This window comes from Scyliorhinus canicula, chromosome 21, assembly GCF_902713615.1.
Source record: "Scyliorhinus canicula chromosome 21, sScyCan1.1, whole genome shotgun sequence".
NCBI classification, from domain to species: Eukaryota; Metazoa; Chordata; class Chondrichthyes; order Carcharhiniformes; family Scyliorhinidae; genus Scyliorhinus; species Scyliorhinus canicula.
This window is the reverse complement of record NC_052166.1, coordinates 13,531,689-13,555,902: the sequence shown is the minus strand read 5'-3', so window position 1 is coordinate 13,555,902 and position 24,214 is coordinate 13,531,689. Positions and strand designations below refer to the sequence as shown.

Below are 24,214 nucleotides of genomic sequence, written 5' to 3'. Positions count from 1 at the left end.
TCATTCCTCAAAGCATGCGAGCTATGGTGCTCAGGCAGATCCATGAGGGTCACCTTGGGGTCGGAAAATGTCGACGCAGAGCTCGGGAGGCGGTTTTTCGGCCGGGTATCAACCAGGACATTGCTGACACGGCCCTCAACTGCCCGACCTGCCAGAAGTTTCAACTGGCTCAGCCCAAAGAAACACTGCAACAGCACGAGATTGTGACCTCTCCGTGGTCTAAAGTGGGGGTAGACCTCTTTCACGCCAATGGCGTGATTACGTGCTCCTGGTCGACTACTTCTCCAGCTACCCGGAGGTGGTGAAATTGTCGGACCTCACGTCGAGGTCCGTCATCAAAGCCTGCAAAGAGACGTTTGCCAGACACGGATACCACTCACAGTAATGAGTGACAACGGTCCGTGTTTTTGCAGCCAGGAGTGGTCTGACTTTGTACGATCCTACAACTTTAGACACATCACTTCCAGTCCCCATTACCCGCAAACGGAAAGGCTGAAAAAGGGGTCCATATCGTCAAGCGGTTGTTGTGCAAGGCTGCAGACTCAACCTCCGATTTCAACTTGGCGCTGCTGGCCTACAGGGCGGCCCCTCTGTCGACTGGTTTGTCTCCGGCGCAGATGCTCATGAACCGCAACCTGAGGACGACTGTTCCAGCCATTCACATTCCAGACCTTGACCACCTTACGGTGCTGCAAAAAGTGCATCGGTCCAGGGACCAGCAGAAGATCGCGTATGATGCTCATGCCATGGATCTGCCTGCGCTGTCTCCCGCAGATGTTGTTCGCGTCCAGTTGCCTGAGGGAGGTTGTTCGGCCCCAGCTGTTGTTATCAGGAAGGCCGCCCCAAGGTCTTTCATTGTCCAATTGGCCGATGGCTCCATTCTCCGGCGCAACGTGAGGGCGCTGTGGAGAGCTCACTGCCTAACCGCATTGCTCCGCCGGCTATCGTGCCTCCTCCAGACGTTTCCTGCCACGAGGACACCGATCTGCCATCGATCCCGCCTGTCCACGACACCACCGCAATACCAGCAATCCCGCCTGTCCAAGTGCCGGTGTCTCCTGCTCCACCTCTGCGGTGATCGACCAGAATTCGGCGCCCGCCTCAAAGACTGAATCTATAGACTTTACTTTTGTAAATTTCGTTCAGTTCGCCCTGGATCTGCACGATAGACACCTTCCCATGTATATATGTTCGTTAACTCACCATTTGTACATAGTCAGGCATGTATATACTTTCACGTTTCATAACTTATTTTTTTTAAAAAGGGGTGAGATGTCATAATATCCACTCATGTATATAACGAGATGCAGACAGGCAGTGATTGATACATAGGATGACCAATGAACACACAACAGAACAACCAATAACCAGACAGGACACCACCACTATAAAGCTCACAGGGCATTCAGACTCCCGCTCTTTATCGGGACCCAGACACTGAGACAGTCAGAGTGCACGAGTCAGTGGACATTATTGCCATGTGGTAGCTAGTAAGTCTGGTCGAGCCAGTAAGAGGTGTTCAGTAGGATTAGTAGAGTGTCAACCCATAGCTGAACATGTACAGCCGTTCATAGTTTAAATAAAACCGTGTTGGATCATCTCCGGAGTTAGACGTTTGTTTCTCGCTTCCCTGCATCCAGTTGCAGTCAACGTCAAACCAACCCGCCTAACACATCAACGTGCACCGGGTTACAGTGAAAAGTATTGTTCTTCAGATTCTTCCATACATGAGAAAACATCGGACATGAATAAATACAGTGTAAATACATAGACACAGACATCAGGTGAAGCATACATCAGGAGTGCAGTACTATTCAAAAGAGAAGATGTGTGATCAGTTCATAAGTTTTAGGAGCAGAATTAAGCCATTCAGCCCATCGAGTCTGCTCCACCATCCTATCATGGCTGATATGTTCCTCATCTGCTACCTACAGTGTTACAGGCCAAGAGCTGGATTGTGAAATCAGCCAGAGCATCTCCTCCCTGGAACACATGACCTAGGAGCGGAAGTAGGCAATTTAGCCTCCCGAGCCTAACACCCTCAATGTGGAGATGTCAGCTTTGGACTGGGGTGGGCACAATAAGAAGTCTGACAACACCAGGTTAAAGTCCACTTGATGAAGGAGCTGCGTTCGGAAAGCTAGTGATTCCAAACAAACCTGTTGGATTTTAACCTGGTATTCTAAGACTTCTTACTGTGCCCACCCTCAATATGATATGGCTGATCCCATCCTGGCCTCAAATCCACCATCCTGCCCGTTCCCCACAACCCATTACCAATTTAAAATCTGTCTAACTCCTCCTTAAATTTACTCACTGTCCCTGCATCCACCGCACTCCACAGCGAATTCCACAGATTCACAACCCTTTGGGAGTAGTTTTTCCTCAAATCTGTATTAAATTTGCTACTTCTTATTCGAAGATTATGACCTTGTTTTAGAATGCCCTGCCAGAAGCATCCACTCCACGTTTACTTTATCCATATCGTTTAGCATCTTGTATACCTCAATTAGATCTCCCCTCATTCGTCTAAACTCCAGAGAGTATAGGCCTAAACTGTTCAATCTCTCCTCCAAAAGAAGGTTAATCAGGAGTCTGGTAACAGCGGGGAACAAGTTTCTTTCAACAAAAAAGGGGCCAATTTAGCATGGCCAATCTACCTACGCTGCACTTTGGGTTGTGGGGGTAAAATCCACACAGACACGGGGAGAATGTGCAAACTCCACACGGACAGTGACCCAGAGCCGGGATCAAACCCGGGACCTCGGTGCTGTGAGGCAGAAGTGTTAACCACTGCGCCACCGTGCTGCCCCGAAGAAGCTATTTTTCAGCTGTTAGTGCATGTTCTCAAACTTTTGTATCTCCTGCCCGATGGAAGAAGTTGGAAGAGAGAATAACCCAGATGCGGGGTCTTTGATTATGTTGCCCACTTTCCCAAGGCGAGGTGTCGACAGGTCAATGGATGGGGGTGGGCTTGCATGATGGACGAGGCTGTGTTCGCGCCTCTGCAGTTTCTTACGGTCTTGGGCCAAGCAGTTGCCATGCCAGGCTGTGATGCAGCCAAATAGGATACTTTTTATGGTGCATCTCTAAAAATTGAGAAGAGCCAATGTGGACATGGCGAATTTGCTTAGTTTTCTGAGGAAGTATAGGTGTTATTGTGCTTTCACGGTCGTAACGTCGACATGGGTGGGCCAAGGCAGATTGTTGGTGATGTACACAGCTATGAATTTGAAGCTGTCAACTGTCATGATATGCAGACACACACACACACACACACATGATGAAAGACAGACAAGCAGCTAATGGACAGAGAGAACAGGACATGACCAATAAGCAGGCAGGACACTCGGGTGGGATCTGACTATAAAGACACGAGGCACTCACACTCCACCTCTTTCCACTGATGAACATCTAGAGAGTCAGTCAAGGGTGTTGTTACAATCTCACCTCCACCACGTGGCTAAGAGCTAGTCTGGTTCAGTCAGACAGAGTAACCACACTTAAGTTAGCAGTCGAACTCACAGAGAACTGTGCTAACCGTGCTATTAGTTCAAAAAACCTGATTGAACTAACTTCAAGGTCTGGAGTATCTTTCTGATCTAAGCTGCATCCAGTTGCAGCCAGTGTCAGACCAGTGTACCAAACACAGCATGATCCCAGGAGACTACTAATTTAAGGTGGCTTACCTCAGTCCGTTCTGTGACAACCAGCAAATGTATCCCGGCACCATGGAGAAGATTCAGGCTCCTCACCAGCTCAGGACCTCCGGCAATCTCAGTGCCAACTGGCGGATATTCAGGCAAAAGCTTCTGCTGTACATAGAAGCCTCAGCCCTCGAGGGTGTGTCTGATGCAAGAAAGATCACCCTTCGCCTCTCAACAGCGGGTGATCAAGCCATCGAACTCTTCAACTCGTTTAACTTCACTGAAGGCCAGGACAAGACAAGTTTCAGACCATCCTGGACAAGTTCGATAGTCACTGTGAAGTGGACACCAATGAAATCTTTGAGCGCTACATATTCAAACAACGTCTTCAAGGTAAAGATGAATCTTTCACTGCTTTCTCAACTAGCCTCCGCCTGCTCGAGTTGTCCTGCAACTTGGATGATACGGCTGATTCCATGATCAGTTACCAAATAGTGTTTGGAGTTCACTCTGATCCTCTGAGAGAGCAGCTCTTAAAAATCAAGCATTTGACCCTGCCAGTCGCGATTGAAACATGTACAGTGCATGAGCACGCAAAAAATCGGTATTCCCAATACAAATCGGCTGAAAATGAGAAACGTGCCTCCCACGAGGCAGAGAGTGTGCAGGCCATCTCCCGCATGCAGCTCGTCACCATTGAAGACAGCGGCCATCTCGCCCTGCTGAGAGATCTGGTCTCCCAGGAACCTGAGTGTCGACAGACCAAAGCAACATTTGGCCCTGTTCAGCTTCAGGCTATTGGCGTGGTCACAGCGGAATACCTGCTGGAGATGGGAAACATGCTCCTCAGGAGTCATGGACCATATGGTGACGTTGTCCACGTACACATGTACCCCTTCGATGCCCTCCATCATCTGCTCCATGATGCGAAACTTTTCCCGGAGCCCCACGCATGCACGATGCGAACGGGATAACGAAGCGGCCGACACCCCACTGCGCAGGTGCAGACGCCTGCCAACCGCACTGTGCATGTGCGACGCGCACACCACATCACAACGCCAACGTCATGACATGCCTGAACTGTGGCAACGCCCACTTAAAGGGGCACTGCCCTGCAAGAGGCAGGCGATGTTTTTTTTATAAATGTTTTTATTCTCCATTTTCACATTTTCCTTCAAAACTTACACCCCACCCACAAACAGTAAACGGTAACAAATACAAATCAATCCCCGTAACAATAACAACGATCCCATCCTCCCACCACCCCAAACAACGGCCCACCTGTCAATATATGCATCCAATAAAACAAACACTCCCACGGTGGAAACAAAAAGCAAAGGAGAAAAAGAAAAAGGAGTCCGGGACCGCCCATGGTCACCATAGAGTCTACTCCCCCCCCCCCCCCCCCCCCCCCCCAAAACACATACTCAACGCCGTCCAACCTCTGAAAGAGTGCCGTACATGATACCCAGGAGTTGTAACCCCACCCCTCCCCAACTCCTCCCGTCCACTGCCTCTTGTAAAACCCCTTCCCCAAACCTCGGTTCCTTCCCCCCAACTTTCCACCCTGGCTAGACCACTTGGAACCTGTTCTGCCAGGCTCCGATGGCCGCAGCCCCTCCCCCCACCTCACTCCCATTCACTGGCCGGCATAGACCGGCCAGCGTGGAGGCCCCCGCCCGGGTCCCTTTCCCCCTTGCCCGGCCCTAGGAAAGCCTTTTAGCACACAAACCCCGCATATCCACCTACACCACAAAGAGCCCTCACTTCGAGTGAAAGTCCGATCACTTCCCTTGTCCAAATATATACAACATTGGCTCCTTTAGCCCACACACCCGCACGCAGTGAAACAAACAAAAAAAAAAGAAAATACAGTCATGAGGTTACATCGGCACATGGTCATTTCTCAATTTCTCAGTTCTGCCACAGTCCTTCTGCCTTCGCAAACTCCTCCGCTGCTTCCGCTGTTCCAAAATAAAAGTCCTTGAGCTTGTAAGTCACCCTCAGCTTCGCTGGGTATACAATGCCGCACTGCACCTTGCTAATGTACAGTGCCCTCTTCACCCGGTTGAAAGCAGCCCGCCTCCTCACCGTAAAGTCCTGGTATACACGTATACCAGCTCCAGCCCACTGCACCACCCGCTTCTGCTTGGCCCAGCACAGGACCTTCTCCTTCACACTGTACCTATGGAAGCACAGAGTCACTACACTCGGCGGCTCACTCGCCTTTGGTACAGGCCTCCACGACCGATGAGCCCGATCCAGTTCATATCGGGAGGGATAATCCGCCGGCCTCGGCCCTTCAACTCCTTCGGGAAGACCCACAACCCTCAGATTCTGTAGCCTAGATCTGTTTTTTGCATAGAATTTACAGTGCAGAAGGAGGCCATTCAGCCTATCGAGTCTGCACCGGCTCTTGGAAAGAGCACCCTACCCAAGGTCAACACCTCCACCCTATCCCCATAACCCAGTAACCCCACGGGCAATTTTAGACACTTAAGGGCAATTTATCATGGCCAATCCACCTAACCAACACATCTTGAATGAAATGAAATGAAAATCGCTTATTGTCACGAGTAGGCTTCAATGAAGTTACTGTGAAAAGCCCCTAGTCGCCACATTCCGGCGCCTATCCGGGGAGGCTGGTACGGGAATCGAACCGTGCTGCTAGCCTGCTTGGTCTGCTTTAAAAGCCAACGATTTAGCCTTGTGAGCTAAACCAGCCCCTGAGCTAAACCAGCCCCTTTGGACTGTGGGAGGAAACCGGAGCACCCGGAGGAAACCCACGCACACACTGGGAGGATGTGCAGACTCCACACAGACAGTGACCTAAGCTGGAATCGAACCTGGGACCCTGGAGCTGTGACACAATTGTGCTATCCACAATGCTACCGTGCTGCCTACATTTTTCTTCCATTTTTCCTCGCAGATCCTTGTTAATCTCCACCACCTTCCTCCACGCATCTCCTTCCCCATCGATGTAAGTTGATCACCGTGCTGCAATAATGTCTCCTCCACTTCCTTCAGCGCCTCCCCTTGCTTCCGTACCTCCGCCACTGCTCTCGCCACCGCCGTCGTCACCGGTGAAATCGCCTCCTCCACCATAACACTCAAAACCTCCCTCATCTCCTTCCTCATTGTCACCATGTATTTTGTAAACTGCCTTTCAAATTCCGCAGCCATCACCTTATTTATTTCTTCAGCCGTAAGCAATGCGGCCTCCCCAGGAGCTCCAGCCTCCATTTTCCTTGGTGACCCCGCGGTGACCTTTCTACTCCCCGACGAACTTTCAGCTGTTTTTACAGCCATTTTTTTACTGGTCCTCGACATATCCCTACCCTGTGCTATCTCTTGGCAGGCGATGTTTAAACTGCGGGAAGCCTGGACGCTATGCAGCCTTGTGCAGGTCTGCACCACCAGTCAGAGGGCAGGGCTCCCAATTCAGACGACAGCACGTCCAGAATGTGCAACGACGATTACAGGATTCTGATCCTGGCAGTACAATGGATCCAGAGGACGTGTGCCTGGAGTCCGCCTACTGAGTGGGCATCATTACCACACGTGAACATGCCACACCTAACTCATCTCGCATTCAGCCCATCCTCGCTGTGGATTCGGAGGGCGAATGGCGTGTAGTGATGCAGGTCAATCGCTGCTCCATCCTGTTCAAGCTGGACACAGGTGCTTCAGCCAACCTCCTCTCACAGGCAGACTTCAAACGCATCAAGAAGCCCCCAAGGTCCTTCCAGCAGCCTACCAGCTCCTGGACTATAACGGTAATGCCATCACGGCACTGGGGTCCTGCCATCTACTCGTCTCCAACCGGAGTACCCACGCACGGCTAAGGCTTGAAATTGTCAAGCCTTCGGCCCTCTATGTTGTGCCGAGCTTTGTTCAAAACCAAGATCAAGCTATCCCACTCCCTGTCATTCTGGTGTGCTCCATGTGCCTATCCAATAACCGCTTGAAAGTTCCTAAAGTGTCCGATCCACTATCACAGCAGGCAGTCCATTCCACACCCTAACCACTCTCTGAGTAAAGAACCTACCTCGGACATCCCTCCTATATCTCCCACTCTGAATCTTATAGTTATGCCCTCTTGTAACAGCTACATCCACCCGAGGAAATAGTCTCTGAACGTCCACTCTATCTATCCCCTTCATCATCTTATAAACCTCTATTAAGCCGCCTCTCATCCTCCTCCGCTGAAAAGAGAAAAGTCCTAGCTCCCTCAACCTTTCCTCATAAGACCTCCCCTCCAAACCAGGCAGCATCCTGGTAAATCCCCTTTGCACCCATTCCAATGCTTCCACATCCTTCCTGTAGTGAGGTGACCAGAACTGCACACAATACTCCAAATGTGGTCTCACCAGGGTCCTGTACAGTTGCAGCATAACCCCATGGCTCTTAAATTCAAGCCCCCTGTTAATAAACGCTAACACACTATACGCCTTCTTCATGGCTCTTTTGAGTGGCAACCTTCAAAGATCTGTGGACATGAACCCCAAGATCTCTCTATTCCTCCACATTCCTCAGAACCCTGCCATTGACCCTGTAATCTGCATTCAAATCTTTCCTACCAAAATGAAGCACCTCGCACTTATCAGGGTTAAACTCCATTTGCGGCCCAGCTCTGCATCCTATCAATGTCTCTTTGCAGCCGAAAACAGCCCTCCACCTCATCCACTACTCCACCAATCTTGGTGTCGTCAGCAAATTTACTGACCCACCCTTCAGCCCCCTCCTCAAAGTTATTTATAAAAATCACAAATAGCAGAGGACCCTGTGGTACACTGCTGGTAACTGGTGTCCAGTCTGAAAATTTTCCATTCACCATCACCCTCTGTCTTCTACTTATCCAATTGGCCAAATTTCCCTCTATTCCTCACCTCCTTTCTTCATGAGCCGACCATGGGGAACCTTATCAAACGCCTTACTAAAATCCATGTATACGACATCAACTGCTCTACCTTCATCTACCACCTCAAAGAATTCAATCAAATTTGTGAGGCAAGACTTGTCCTTCATGAATCGGTGTTGACTATCCCGGATTAAGCTGCATCTTTCCAAATGGTCATAAATCCTATCCTTCAGGACCTTTTCCATTAACTTACCGACCACCGAAGTAAGACTAACCGGCCTATAATTACCAGTGTCATTCCTACTCCCTTTCTTGAACAGAGGAACAACATTCACCACTCTCCAGTCCTCTGGCACTATCCCTATGGATAGTGAGGACCCAAAGATCAAAGCCAAAGGCTTTGCACTCTCATCCCTTGCCTCCCAAAGAATCCTAGGATATATCCCATCTGGCCCAGGGAACTTGTCGACCCTCAGCTTTTTTCAAAATTGCTAATACATCCTCCCTCAGAACATCTACCTCCTCCAGCCTACCCGCCTGTATCACACTCTCATCCTCAAAAACATGGCCCCTCTCCTTGGTGAACACTGAAGAAAAGTATTCATTCAACGCCTCTCCTAGCTCTTCTGACTCCATGCACAAGTTCCCACTACTGTCCTTGACCAGCCCTAACCTCACCCTGGTCATTCTTTTATTTCTTACATAAGAGGAAAAAGCCTTGGGGTTTTCCTTGATCCGACCCGCCAAGGACTTCTCATGCCCCCTCCTAGCTCTCCTAAACCCTTTTTTTTTTAGCTCATTCCTTGCTACCTTGTAACCCTCAAGCGACCCAACTGAACATTGTTTTCTCATCCTTACATACTCTTCCTTTTTCCTCTTGACAAGACATTCACCCTCTTTTGTGAACCATGGTTCCATCACACGGCCATTTCCTCCCTGCCTGACAGGGACATACCTATCAAGGACACGCAGTATTTGTTCCTTGAACAAGCTCCACTTTTCATTCGTGCCTTTCCCTGACAGTTTCTGTTCCCATCTTATGCTCCCTAATTCTTGCCTAATTGTATCATACTTACCCCTCCCCCAATTATAAACCTTGCTCTGCCATATGGCCCTATCCATCTCCATTGCAATAGTGAAAGACACTGAATTGTGGTCACTATCTCCAAAGTTCTCCCACAAACAAGTCTAACACTTGGCCCGGTTCATTACCCAGTACCAAATCCAATGTGCCCCCCCCCCCCTCTTGTCGGCCTGTCCACATATTGTGTCAGGAAACCCTCCTGCACACACTGTACAAAACCTGCCCCATCTGAACTGTTCGACCTATAGAGGTTCCAATCAATATTTGGAAAGTTAAAGTCACCCATGACAGCTACCCTGAGACCTCTATACCTATTCATAATTTCTTCCTCCACATCTCTAATACTGGTTGGTCTATTGAAAACTCCTAACAACATGAACGCTCCTTTCCTATTTCAAACTTCAGCCCAAATTGAGCCCAAGTCGGCAGATCCCCTTCGAACTGCCTTTCTGTTGATGATTGTTTGAGGTCCCTCACTTTCTTTTACCTCTGAATTACCTGTTACTATTGGGATGGTACTTGTGTCATTCACCGTGAAAACTGAGGCAAATCATTTAACATTTCCACCATTTCTGTGTTCCACACTATTAACTCTCTGGTTTCATCCTCCAAGAGACCAACATTCACTTCAGGTACTCCCTTCCCTTTGATATACTTATGCTTTTGCTATCCTTTTTGATATTTTGCGCTATGTGCTCCCTTGGACTCCCTCTCCAGGTTCCGCCAAACCCCCTTACAGCCCCCCCCCTCCCCCTTCCAGGACCCCAATCCATGAACCCCAACCCGTTGACCCTTCTGTGATGGGCATGGCCGCCTTCAGCCCTGACTGTTGGCAGTGGCATCCAGGCACCCTTGCAGTGGCAAGCTGGCAATGCCAAGTTGCCCACATTCCACGGGGAGGGCCAATGAGCCACCCTGCCCTGGTCCAGGGGCTTCCGATGGCCTGGGAGACCACCCGGATGTTGAGCAGTACTGAACGGAGACTGGCTGCTGTCTCGCTGGTAGATCCCAGGAGGCCTGTAGTTCCAGGTAAGCTTACTTAAGTAGGTTTAAAACCTACTTAGGCATGCGCAGTTTGGTCACATCCCCTTTGGGCGGGATTCTGATTACAACACCTCGCGGGACTTGTACATCTCCCGCGAGATATAAAGGCTGTCGGGAAGCCCGTATGATGCCTCTCCCGGGATCCACCGGCCGTGTAGCACTACAGTGAGAGCGCAACGCAGCCGGTAGATCGCGCCCACTGTTCCAACCTGTCCAAATAGTCAGTTTTTGGGTGTGAGTCAGTGAGTGTTGGCAGACTGATACATAGACCAGGAATTGAACCTGCGACCAGCATCTCCTGGTGTGTCAGCCAGTGACTTTAAGACCAGACCATGGAGGGAGTATTGTGCTGCTTTTGCTTTTAACAAAATACTTGGTAACTTTGTTTAGTGATGTTTATCAATGGTGTTATGAAGTAGAATTTGTCACGGTAATTTGATGCTACACTCTACATCTAGAGCGGAGTTCCTAAGGCCATTCTGTTTGAGTGCTCACTATAACAGAACTCTTCCCTAATGATTGTGCGAGTAGGTTAAAGGGAATGGAACAACTGGTAGCCAATCTAAGAAGGCTACTCAATGTGATTATGATTGAGGACAGAGAGGTGGAGGTAGTGGTGGCAATGGATACCGAAAAGGCTTTTGACCGGGTGGAGTGGGACTATTTATGGGAGGTGTTGGGACGTTTTGGGTTTGGAGAAGGCTTTGTGGACTGGGTTAAACTGCTAAATCAGGCCCCGGAAGCTAGTGTAAGGACGAACAGGACGACATCTGAGTATTTTAAACTACACCGCCGGACAAGACAGGGATGCCCCCTCTCTCCACTGCTGTTTGCGTTGGCCATATAACCGCTGGCAATTGCTCTGAGAGCGGCAAGGGGATGGAAGGGAATGGTCGGGGGGGTGGGGGGGGGGATAGAACACAAGGTCTCCCTCTACGCGGATGACCTGCTTTTGTATGTGTCAGATCCAGCGGCAGGGATGGACGGGATTATGGAAATCCTAGGGGAGTTTGGCCGGTTTCCGGGCTACAAGTTGAACATGGCAAAAAGCGAGATGTTTGTGGTGCAGGCGAGGGGTCAGGAGAATAGGCTGAGGGAGCTACCATTTAGGCTAGTTGGGGACATTTTTTAGGTATCTAGGGATACAAGTGGCACGCGACTGGGGGTAAGATGCATAATTTTAACTTGTCCAGGCTGGTGGATCAAATGAGGAGCGAGTTTCGGAGGTGGGATGCACTCCCGCTGTCACTAGCGGGGAGAGTACAGACGGTGAAGATGACGATCCTCCCGAGATTCCTGTTTATTTTTTTCAGTGTCTCCCTATTTTCATTCCGCGGTCCTTTAAAATAATCAATAAAATCATCCTGGGATTTGTCTGGGCGGCAAACATAGCCATGATAAGGGAATGGATGGTGGGTATGAGGTCGGTTTGGGAGCGGGTGGAGGCTGCTTCGTGCAGGGGCATCAGCTTGGCAGCCCTGGTCACGGCTCCCCTGCTGCTCCCGCCGGCCAGGTACTCCACCAGCCCTATAGTGGTGGCGGCTCTGCGGATTTGGGACCAATGGAGGAAGCATGCGGGGGAAGTGGGAGCGCCGGTCTGGTCCCCAATATGTGACAACCACCGATTTGTCCCGGGGAAGATGGATGGCGGGTTTCGAGTGTGGCGGACGGCGGGGGTGGGAAGGATGGGCGACTTGTTCCTGCAAAGGAGCTTCGCGAACATGAGGGCGCTGGAGGAGAAGTTCGGGCTGGCGAGGGGGAATGACTTTCGGTACTTGCAGGTGCGGGATTTCGTACGTAGACAGGTCCCGTCCTTTCCACGCTTTCCACCAAGGGGGATCCAGGACAGGGTAGTTTCCAGGGGGGAGAGGGGAGAGTCTCGGATATTTATAAGGAACTTATGGGAGCGGAGGACACAGGGACCGCGGAACTGAAACTTAAGTGGGAGGAGGAGCTTGGTGGGGAGTTGGAGGGAGGCGTATGGGCAGACGCTCTGAGGAGGGTAAATGCAACTGCAACATGTGCCAGGCTCGGCCTGATTCAGTTCAAGGTAGTTCACCAGGCCCACATGACGGTGGCCCGGATGAGCAAATTCTTTGGGCTGGAGGACAAGTGTGCTAGATGTGGGGGAGGACCAGCGAACCATGTCCACATGTTCTGGGCGTGTCTAAAACGCAGGGGATACTGGCAGGGATTTGCGGACGTCATATCCCGGGTACTGCAAACAAGGGTGGCGATGAGTCCAGAGGTGCCGATTTTTGGGGTGTCGGAAGACCCGGGAGTACAGGGGGGGATAAAGGCCGACGTGGTGGCCTTTGCTTCCCTGATAGCCCGGCGACGAATACTGTTGGCCTGGAGGGACTCAAAGCCGCCAAGGACCGAAGTATGGCTGTCGGACATGGCAAGCTTTCTCGGCTTGGAAAAAATCAAGTTTGCCTTACGAGGATCACTATCGGGGATCGCCCGCAGGTGGCAACCATTCATCGACGACTTTGCGGGGGACTGATCGTGGGGGGGGGGGGGGGCGGATAGGATAGTGTAGAGTAGGGGGGAAGAATAGGCGGGTCTATCTGCAAGAGTGGTACTGTTATTTGCACTATGTTTTTTGTAATTGGTATCTGCACACTAATGTATATTGTTACTGTTTACAATGCCAAAAAATACCTCAATAAAATTGTCTGTTTAAAAAAAAAAGGGAATGGAAATCAGAGGTACTCTCTTCCGAGGAAGATTGAGAATATCTCGATGTCTCGAGAGCACTGGAATGATTTGCTTAGGTACTTCACAGCTGTCATCAAAGGCTGAATTCACTGTCCACGTGCGACTTCACTGACATATAGAATTTACAGTGCAGAAGGAGGCTATTCAGCCCATCGAGTCTGCACTGGCCCTTGGAAAGAGCATCCCACTTAAGTCCACCCTAGCCCCGTAACCCAGTAACCGCACCTGACCATTTGGGACATTAAGCGCAATGTTATCCTGGCCAATCTACCTAACCTGCACATCTTTGGACTGGGAGGAAACCTGAGCACCCGGAGGAAACCCACGTAGACACGGGGAGAACGTACAGACTCCACACAGACAGTGAACCAAGCCGGGAATCGAACCTGGGACCCTGGCGCTGTGAAACAACAGTGCTAACACTGTGCTACCGTGCCACCCTCTTCCTGCGCAATTTATTGGCATGTTAGTTAATGTAGGTGTAAATTACTCTGACCTATTTTAATTTGATTATTATTCTATTAACTGTTAATAATGTGTTGGATAGAGGGAATTGGGATTATTCTCTCAAAAATATTTCCTTGTTTTAAAAGTTCTTCACAAAACCTTTTAAAAGTCCTTTCTTTTCAAGCCTTCATAATTAAAACTTCTTAATCCTGAATTCATTCCACTGAAACTTCTGTCTCCTTACCTGTTCCTTAATGAGACACCCAGAACTGTACAAAATACCTCAGCCATGCTCATGTCCTCATCATTAGTGCGTCTCTGAATGAGAGGGCTGGTGATTCACATTCTTGGGGCATTGGAGCCCGTTGTGATCCAATGAGAGGATAATTAGGAAGGCAAATGCAATGTTAGCATTCATGTCGAGAGGGCTAGAATACAAGATCAGGGATACACCTCTTGAGGCCATATAAGGTTCTGGCCAGACCTTTTATGGAGTATTGTGAGCAGTTTTGGGCTCCATATCCAAGGAAGGAAGTGCTGGCCTTGGAAAGCGTCCAGAGGAGATTCACAAGAATGATCCCTGGAATGAAGAACTTGTTGTATGAGGAGGGGCTGAGGACTCTGGGTCTGTACTCGTTGGAATTTAGAAGGATGAGGGGGGATCTTATTGATCAGGATACTGCGAGGCCTGGATAGAGTAGACATGGAGAGCATGTTTCCACTTGTAGGAGGAACTAGAAGCAGAGGACACAATCTCCGATTGAAGGGACGATCCTTTAAAACAGAGATGAGGAGGAATTTCTTCAGCCAGAGGGTGGTGAATCTGTGGAACTCTTCGCCGCAGAAGGCTGTGGAGGCCAAATCACTGAGTGTCTTCAAGACAGAGATAGATAGGTTCCTGATTAATAAGGGGATCAGGGTTTATGGGGAGAAGGCTGGAGAATGGGGATGAGAAACATATCAGCCATGATTGAATGGCGGAGCAGACTTGATCGGCCGAATGGCCTAATTCTGTTCCTATGTCGTATGGTCTTAATTTGGAAGGGGTTCAGGGAAGGTCAAGGTTTGGGTTTAAAGAAGGAGAACAGGGTTAATAAAGCTGTCTGAATAGAAGCAGAAAGAGCAAAGGAATGCATGGGACTGCTGGATTAAGAGCCAGTCCAGCGTCCTCTCTGCATGCTGTGTCATTCTATTATTGTTTTATCAGAGGAGAAAATACTTTGAGCCAGAGAGTTAGAACTCCAATAGACTGAAATGAGAAATCAATAATAAATATTAACATTGTAGGGCAGCACGGTGGCACAGTGGTTAGCACTGCTGCCTCACGGCGTCGAGGACCTAGGTTCCATCCCGGCCCTGGGTCACTGTCTGTGTGGAGGTTGCACATTCTCCCCTTGTCTGCGTGAGTCTCGCCCCCACAACCCAAAATGAAGTGCAGGGTAGGTGGATTGGCCACGCTAAATTGCCCCTTAATTGAGAAAAAAAATTGGTTGCTCTAAATTAAAGACAAAAATAAATTAATATTAGCACTGCAAACAAATTGGAATCGAGATGAATTAGAATGAGAGCACAGAATGTGTAACAATGGAAGGATGTAGTGTTGTGTTATTGTTTCACTATATTTATGATACAGTAATCCTACTACTTTCTTGCAGACGTTATGGAAGGCTGTCACATCTAAGATGGAATAAATTGAATCGCAAAGCCTTGAGTAAACTGGTGTTCAGACTAATGGAGCTTTACGACATTGACCCAGGTACATGTGAATATTGTTACCACACACATCCTTTCAGCCAATACATGTTCTACCACCTTATGTTTTTGTTGTATATCCTCTTACATAGCTCCCGTTGTTGACTACCAAAACTTGCATCCATGTCTTAGACAGTTCCAAATACACTTACAAGCTGCAACTGTTAATAATTAAACTGCTTGGTGCAGTTGATGAAAATGACGTATATTTCATCCATCACTGATGGGAACAACACTGATGTACACTCTGTATAGAAAATCGCCTGAGTGGCAAGGAGAGTTCCTTCCCTGCCCCCCAAAAAAAATCATTTTTTTTCATTTATACTCTAATTTGATAGCACGTTCAAATCTACCCACATGTGCTGCATTGAAAAATACAAGGAAATTAATTACTTAAATAGTGTCCAACTTTTATTAAACGGAGGATGAGATTGACCTACAGAACAATGGAACATTACAGCGCAGTACAGGCCTTTCGGCCATCGATGTTGCGCCGACCTGTGAAACCAATCTAAAGCCCATCTACACGATTTCTTTATCATCCATATGTTTATCCAATGACCATTTAAATGCCCTTAATGTTGGCGGGTCCACTACTGTTGCAGGCAGGGCATTCCACGCCCTTACTACTCTCTGTGTAAAGAACCTACCTCTGACATCTGTCCTATATCTATCTCCCCTCAATTTCAAGCTGTGTCCCCTCTTGCTAGCCATCACCATCCGAGGAATAAGGCTCTCACTGTCCACCCTATCTAATCCTCTGATCATCTGGTATGCCTCAATTAAGTCACCTCTTAACCTTCTTCTCTCCAACGAAAACAGCCTCAAGTCCCTCAGCCTTTCCTCATAAGATCTTCCCTCCATACCATGCAACATCCTGGTAAATCTCCTCTGCACCCTTTCCAATGCTTCCACATCCTTCCTGTAATGCGCCGACCAGAACTGCCACAATACTACAAATGCGGCCGCGACAGAGTTTTGTACAGCTGCAACATGACTTCATGGCTCCGAAACTTAATCCCTCTCGCTAAAAGCTAACACACTGTATGCCTTCTTAACATCCATACCAACCTGGTTGGCAACTTTCAGGGATCTATGTACATGGACACCGAGATCTCTCTGCTCATCGACACTACCAAGAATCTTACCATTAGCCCAATACTCTGTCTTCCTGTTCTTCCTTCCAAAATGAATCACCTCACACTTTTCTGTATTAAACTCCATTTGCCACTTCTCAGCCCAGCTCTGCAGCTTATCTATGACCCTGTGTAACCTGCAACTTCCTTCCGCACTGTCCACAACTCCACCGACTTTAGTGTCATCCGCAAATTTACTCAGCCATCCTTCTACGCCCTCCTCCAGGTCACAGACAGGGTGGCCCCAAAACAAATCCTTGTGGTACACCACTAGTAACTGAACTCCAGGCTGAACATTTCCCATCAACCACCACCCTCTGTCTTCTTAAAGCGAGCCAATTTCTGATCCAAACTGCTAAATCACTCTGAATCCCATGCCTCCGCATTTTCTGCAATAGACTACCGTGGGGAACCTTATCAAACGCTTTACTGAAATCCATATACACCACATCAACTGCTTTACCCTCATCCACCTGTTTGGTCACCTTCTTGAAGAACTCAATAAGATTTGTGAGGCACGACCTACCCTTCACAAAACCGTGTTGACTCCCCCTAATCAAATTATTCCTTTCCAGATGATTATAAATCCTATCTCTTATAATCCTTTCCAAGACTTTGCACACAACAGAAGTAAGGCACACTGGTCTATAGTTACTGGGGTTGTCTCTACTCCCCTTTTTGAACAAGGGGACATCATAGGCTATCCTCCAGTCCTCTAGCGCTTTTCCTGTAGACAAAGATGACGTAAAGATCAAAGCCAAAAGCTCTGCAATCTCCTCCCTAGCTTCCCAGTGAATCCTAGGATAAATCCCATCCAGCCCAAGGGATTTATCTATTTTCACACTTTCCAGAATTGCTAACACCTCCTCCTTGTGAAACTCAATCCTGTCTAGTCTAGTAGCCTGTATCTCAGTATTCTCCTCGACAATATTGTCTTTTTCCTGTGTGAATACTGGCGAAAAATATTCATTTATCACCTCTCCTATCTCCTCGGACTCCATGCACAACTTCCAACTACTGTCCTTGACTGCCCCTTCTCTTACCTAGTCATTCTTTTTAGAATTAGAACAGTACAGCACAGAACAGACCCTTCGGCCCTCGATGTTGTGCCGAGCAATGATCACCCTACTCAAGCCCACGTATACCTATCCCAGTAACCCAACAACCCCCATTAACCTTATTTTTTAGGACACTAAGGGCAATTTAGCATGGCCAATCCACCTAACCCACACATCTTTGGACTGTGGGAGGAAACCGGAGCACCCGGAGGAAACCCACGCACACACGGGGAGGATGTGCAGACTCCGCACAGACAGTGACCCAGCCGGGAATCGAACCTGGGACCCTGGAGCTGTGAAGCATTTATGCTAACCACCATGCTACCGTGCTGCCTTTTATTCCTGACATACCTATAGAAATATTTAGGGTTTTCCTTGATCCTATCCGCCAAGGACTTTGCCTGTCCCCTCCTGGCTCTTCTTAGCTCTCTCTTTAGGTCATTCCTGGCTAACTTGTAACTCTCAAGCGCCCTAACTGAACCTTCATGTCTCATCTATACATAAGCCTCCTTCTTCCTCTTGACAAATTATTCAACTATGGTTCCCTCGCTCGACCACTTCCTCCCTGCCTGACAGGTACATACTTATCAAGGACACGCAGTAGCTGTTCCTTGAACAAGCTCCATATTTCAATTGTGCCCATCCCGTGCAGTTTCCTTCCCCATCCTATGCATCCTAAGTGTTGCCTAATTGCATCATAATTGCCTTTCCCCCAGCTATAATTCTTGCCTTGCGGTATATACCTATCCCTTTCCATCGCTAAAGTAAACGTAACTGAATTGTGGTCACTATCACCAAAGTGCTCACCTGCCTCCAAATCTAACACCTGTCCTGGTTCATTACCCAGTATCAAATCCAATATGGCCTCGCCTCTTGTTGGCCTGTGTACATACTGTGTCAGGAAACCCTCCTGCACACATTGGACAAAATCTAAAGTACTGGAACTATAGCGTTTCCAGTCAATATTTGTCCCCCATAACAACTACCCTGTTACTTTCGCTCCTATCCAGAATCATCTTTGCAATCCTTTCCTCTTCATCTCTGGAACTTTTCGGAGGCCTATAGAAGACTCCCAACAGGGTGACCTCTCCTTTCCTGTTTCTAACCTCAGCCCATAGCACCTCAGTAGATGGGTCCTCATCAAACGTCCTTTCTACCACCGTAATGCTGTCCGTGACTAACAATGCCACCCCTCCCCCTCTTTTACCACCTTCCCTGAGCTTACTGAAATATCTAAACCCTGGCACCTGCAACAATCATTCCTGACCCTGCTCTATCCATGTCTCCGAAATGACCACAACATCGAAGTCCCAGTACTTGATCGAAGTACACTGGTCGCTATGCGCCTGAAAAGCAGCATGGCCGCAGCGCAACACGACCGGTAGATGACGGGAGATCCAGTGGGATCTACCCAGCTCGCCATATCTCGTAACATCTAACATGATCACACGAGACTTTGTGATGTGAACCCCGTACATTATTGGGGTCACTTTGGGGAACATCTGCATATAAGATTGAGACAGCTCGTGCGGGTGGGGAGGGCTGGCGGGGACTCGCTCCCCGACTGTATCCCCACCGACTCTCGCCCCCCCCCCCCCCCCCGCCCCAGATTCTCTATCCCCACCCCAGACTCTCTCCTCCGCCCCAGATTATATTTTCTGCTCCCAGACACATTATTCTGCCTGCAGACACACTCTTCAGTCCTCGGACCTCTCTTCCTAACCCCCCCCACCCCTTTCCTAGGCGCTCTCTTCCTCCCCTCCCCGGAGACTCTCCTCTTCAGACCCAGCCGCTCTATTCGTTGTCCCCCCACCCCCAGAAGCTCTCTTCCTCACCCCCAGAAGCACCCTCCAATCCCTCAGACCCGTCACCCAGACACTCCCCCACCCTCGGGACACTCCCCCATCCTCCGGACACTCCTCCACCCTCGGGACACCCCTGATAGTGAGTTGGGGTTTGAGGGTTGCCGTCATCCTTGCCCCCAGCACTTGACTCCCCCCGACACTCCCTCCCCCCGACACTCCCTCCCCCCCGACACTCCCTCCCCCCCGACACCCCCTCCCCCCCGACACTCCCTCCCCCCGACACTCCCTCCCCCCGACACTCCCTCCCCCCGACACTCCCTCCCCCGACACTCCCTCCCCCGACACTCCCTCCCCCCGACACTCCCTCCCCCCGACACTCCCTCCCCCCGACACTCCCTCCCCCCCGACACTCCCTCCCCCCCGACACTCCCTCCCCCCGACACTCCCTCCCCTCCACTCCGACACTCCCTCCACTCCGACACTCCCTCCCCCCCGACACTCCCTCCCCCGACACACCCCTCCCTCGACAGTCCCTCCCCCCGACACTCCCTCCCCCCGACACTCCCTCCCCCCGACACTCCCTCCCCCCCGACACTCCCTCCCCCCGACACTCCCTCCCCCCGACACTCCCTCCCCCCGACACTCCCTCCCCCCGACACTCCCTCCCCCCGACACTCCATCCCCCCGACACTCCATCCCCCCCGACACTCCCTCCCCCCCGACACTAACTCCCCCCCGACACTCCCTCCACTCCGACACTCCCTCCACTCCGACACTCCCTCCCCCGACACTCCCTCCCCCCCGACACTCCCTCCCCCCCGACACTCCCTCCCCCCCGACACTCCCTCCCCCCCCGACACTCCCTCCCCCCCCGACACTCCCTCCCCCCCCGACACTCCCTCCCCCCCGACACTCCCTCCCCCCCGACACTCCCTCCCCCCGACTCTCGGCCCCCGACTCTCGGCCCCCTGGACTCTCGCCCGCACCGTCTCTCGCGCCCCCGGGCTCTCTCGCGCCCCCGGACTCTCGCGCCCCCGGACTCTCGCGCCCCCGGACTCTCGCGCCCCCGGACTCTCGCGCCCCCGGACTCTCGCGCCCCCGGACTCTCGCGCCCCCGGACTCTCGCGCCCCCGGACTCTCGCGCCCCGGGACTCTCGCGCCCCCGGACTCTCGCGCCCCCGGACTCTCGCCCCGCCGGACTCTCGAGCCCCCGGCCTCTCGTGCCCCCGGCCTCTCGCCCCGCCGGACTCTCGCCCGCACCGACTCTCGCCCGCACCGACTCTCGCCCGCACCGACTCTCGCCCGCACCGACTCTCGCCCGCACCGACTCTCGCCCGCACCGACTCTCGCCCGCACCGACTCTCGCCCGCACCGACTCTCGCCCCCACGGACTCTCGCCCCTCCGACTCTCGCCCGGATTCTCTTTCCCCCCCCCACAGATTCCCTCCTCATGGAACATAGAACATTACAGCGCAGTACAGTCCCTTCGGCCCTCGCTGTTGCGCCGACCTTTGACACCCCTCTAAAGCCCATCTACACTATTCCCTTATCGTCCATATGTCTATTCAATGACCATTTGAATGCGTTTAGTGTTGGCGAGTCCACGACTGTTGCAGGCAGGGCATTCCACGCCCTTACTACTCTCTGAGTAAAGAACCTACCTCTGATATCTGTCCTATATCTATCTCCCCTCAATTTAAAGCTATATCCCCTCGTGCTGGACATCACCATCCGAGGAAAAAGGCTCTCACTGTCCACCCTATCTAATCCTCTGATCTCCTTGTATGCCTCAATTAAGTCACCTCTTAACAATCTCTCTAATGAAAACAGCCTCAAGTCCCTCAACCTTTCCTCCATACCGGGCAACATCCTGGTAAATCTGCTCTGCACTTGTTCCTCTGCCCCCGGATTCTCTTTTCCGCTCCCAGATGTACTCTTCCATCCCCCCCCAGACGCGCTCTTCATCCCCGTTCACCCCCGCCCTCCAGCTGCTCTCTTCCTCATCCCTTCCTCACCAACTAGACAATCCCTCCAACCCCCCAGACCCTCCCCCCAACCCCCCAGACCCTCCCCCCAACCCCCCAGACCCTCCCCCAACCCCCCCAGACCCTCCCCCAACCCCCAGACCCTCCCCCCCGACCCCCCAGACCCGACCCCCCAGACCCTCCCCCCAACCCCCAGACCCTCCCCCCCACCCCCAGACCCTCCCCCCCAACCCCCCAGACCCTCCCCCAACCCCCCAGACCCTCCCCCAGACCCTCCCCCAACCCCCCAGACCCTCCCCCAACCACCCAGACCCTCCCCCAACCACCCAGACCCTCCCCCAACCACCCAGACCCTCCCCCCACCCCCCAGACCCTCCCCCCCACCCCCAGACCATCCCCCAACCACGCAGACCCCCCCAATCCCCAGACCCTCCCCCCACGCCCAGACCCTTCCCCAACCACCCAGACCCTCCCCCCAACCCCCCAGACCCTCCCCCCAACCCCCCAGACCCTCCACCAACCCCCCAGACTCTCCCCCCAACCCCCAAGACCCTACCCCCAACCCCCCAGATCCTCCCCCTAACCCTCCAGACCCTCCCCCCCCCCCCCAACCCCCCAGCCCCTCCCCCCCCCCCCCTCCCCCCCCCCCCCCAACCCCCCAGACACTCCCCCACCCTCCGGACACTCCCCCACCCTCCGGACATTCCCTACCCTCCGGACACTCCTCTACCCTCAGGACACTCCCTCAAATCCCCCAGACCATCCACCCAGACACTCCTCCACCTTCTGGACACTCCCCCATCCTCTGGACACAACCCCCAGAAAATTCTCCCAACTCCCCGACCCCCAGACGCTCGCTCCAACCCCCAGACGCTCGCTCCAACCCCCAGACGCTCGCCCCGACGCCCAGCCGCTCGCCCCGACGCCCAGCCGCTCGCCCCGACGCCCAGCCGCTCGCCCCGACGCCCAGACGCTCGCCCAGACGCTCGCCCCGACGCCCAGATGCTCGCCCCGACGTCCAGACGCTCGCCCCGACCCCCAGACGCACACCTTCCATCAGCCTTCCTGGCGCTCTCCCTCCCCCCACCTTTCAGACCCCCATCCCCAGCCTTCCAGACGCTCCCACTCCCCAACCTTTCCATCCTCCCCACTTACCCCACCCCACCACACATTAGCCCCACACCCAGATGCTTACCCCTCCCCCACCACCCTGACACTTCCATCCGCCCCCCCATCATATACTTTCCCCACCCATCCCAGACATTTCCCCTACCCCCCACCCACCCAGACACACCCACAACCCCAACCTCAGATAGCACCCCCAGACACTCCCCACCCTCCATACCAACACTCTTTTCCCCTCCCACACACACTCCCTCCTCCCCCCAGACACTCGCACCGACCCCCAGACCCTCGCACCGACCCCCAGACCCTCGCACCGACCCCCAGACACTCGCACCGACCCCCAGACACTCTCACCGACCCCCAGACACTCTCACCGACCCCCAGACACTCGCACCGACCCCCAGACACTCTCACCGACCCCGAGAACCTCGCACCGACCCCCACACACTGGCACCGACCCCCACACACTGGCACTGACCCCCAGACACTCTCACCGACCCCCACACACTCTCACCGACCCCCACACACTCGCACCGATCCCCAGACACTCTCACCGACCCCCAGACACTCTCACCGACCCCCAGACACTCTCACCGACCCCCCAGACACTCTCACCGACCCCCAGACACTCTCACCGACCCCCAGACCACTCTCACCGACCCCCAGACACTCTCACCGACCCCCAGACACTCTCACCGACCCCCAGACACTCTCACCGACCCCCAGACACTCTCACCGACCCCCAGACACTCTCACCGACCCCCAGACACCCTCACCGACCCCCAGACACTCTCACCGACCCCCAGACAATCTCACCGACCCCCAGACACTCGCACCGACCCCCAGACACTCTCACCGACCCCCAGACCCTCACACCGACCCCCACACACTGGCACCGACCCCCACACACTGGCACTGACCCCCAGACACTCTCACCGACCCCCAGACACTCTCACCGACCCCCAGACCCTCGCACCGACCCCCAGACACTCTCACCGACCCCCAGACACTCTCACCGACCCCCGACACTCTCACCCTACCCCCAGACACTCTCACCGACCCCAGACCCTCGCACCGACCCCCAACACTCTCACCGACCACCAGACACTCTCACCGACCCCAGACACTCTCACCGACCCCAGACACTCTCACGACCCCCACCTCTCACCGACCCCCAGACACTCTCACACGGCCCCCAGACACTCGCACCGACCCCCAGACACTCTCACCGACCCCCAGACCCTCTCACCGACCCCCAGACACTCTCACCGACCCCCAGACACTCTCACCGACCCCCACACACTCGCACCGCCCCCCACACACTCGCACCGACCCCCAGACACACTCACCCGACCCCCAGACACTCTCACCGACCCCCAACACTCTCACCGACCCCCAGACACTCTCACCGACCCCCAGACACTCTCACCGACCCCCAGACACTCTCACCGACCCTCCAGACACTCTCACCGACCCCCAGACACTCTCACCGACCCCCAGACACTCTCACCCACCCCCCACACACTCGCACCGACCCCCAGACACTGGC

At 52.6% G+C, this 24,214-nt stretch overlaps 1 protein-coding gene across 3 annotated transcripts in view; it reads left to right on the top strand.

The window, feature by feature from the left end:
• The window catches only part of exd3 (exonuclease 3'-5' domain containing 3), a 617,516-nt gene that overhangs the window by 302,879 nt on the left and 290,423 nt on the right, over positions 1 to 24,214 (top strand). For all 3 annotated transcript variants that reach the window (XM_038781915.1, XM_038781916.1, XM_038781914.1), the window contains one exon: positions 15,460 to 15,560. In XM_038781915.1, the coding sequence (XP_038637843.1) occupies positions 15,460 to 15,560 (101 nt within the window). The remainder of the gene's footprint in view (positions 1 to 15,459; positions 15,561 to 24,214) is intronic.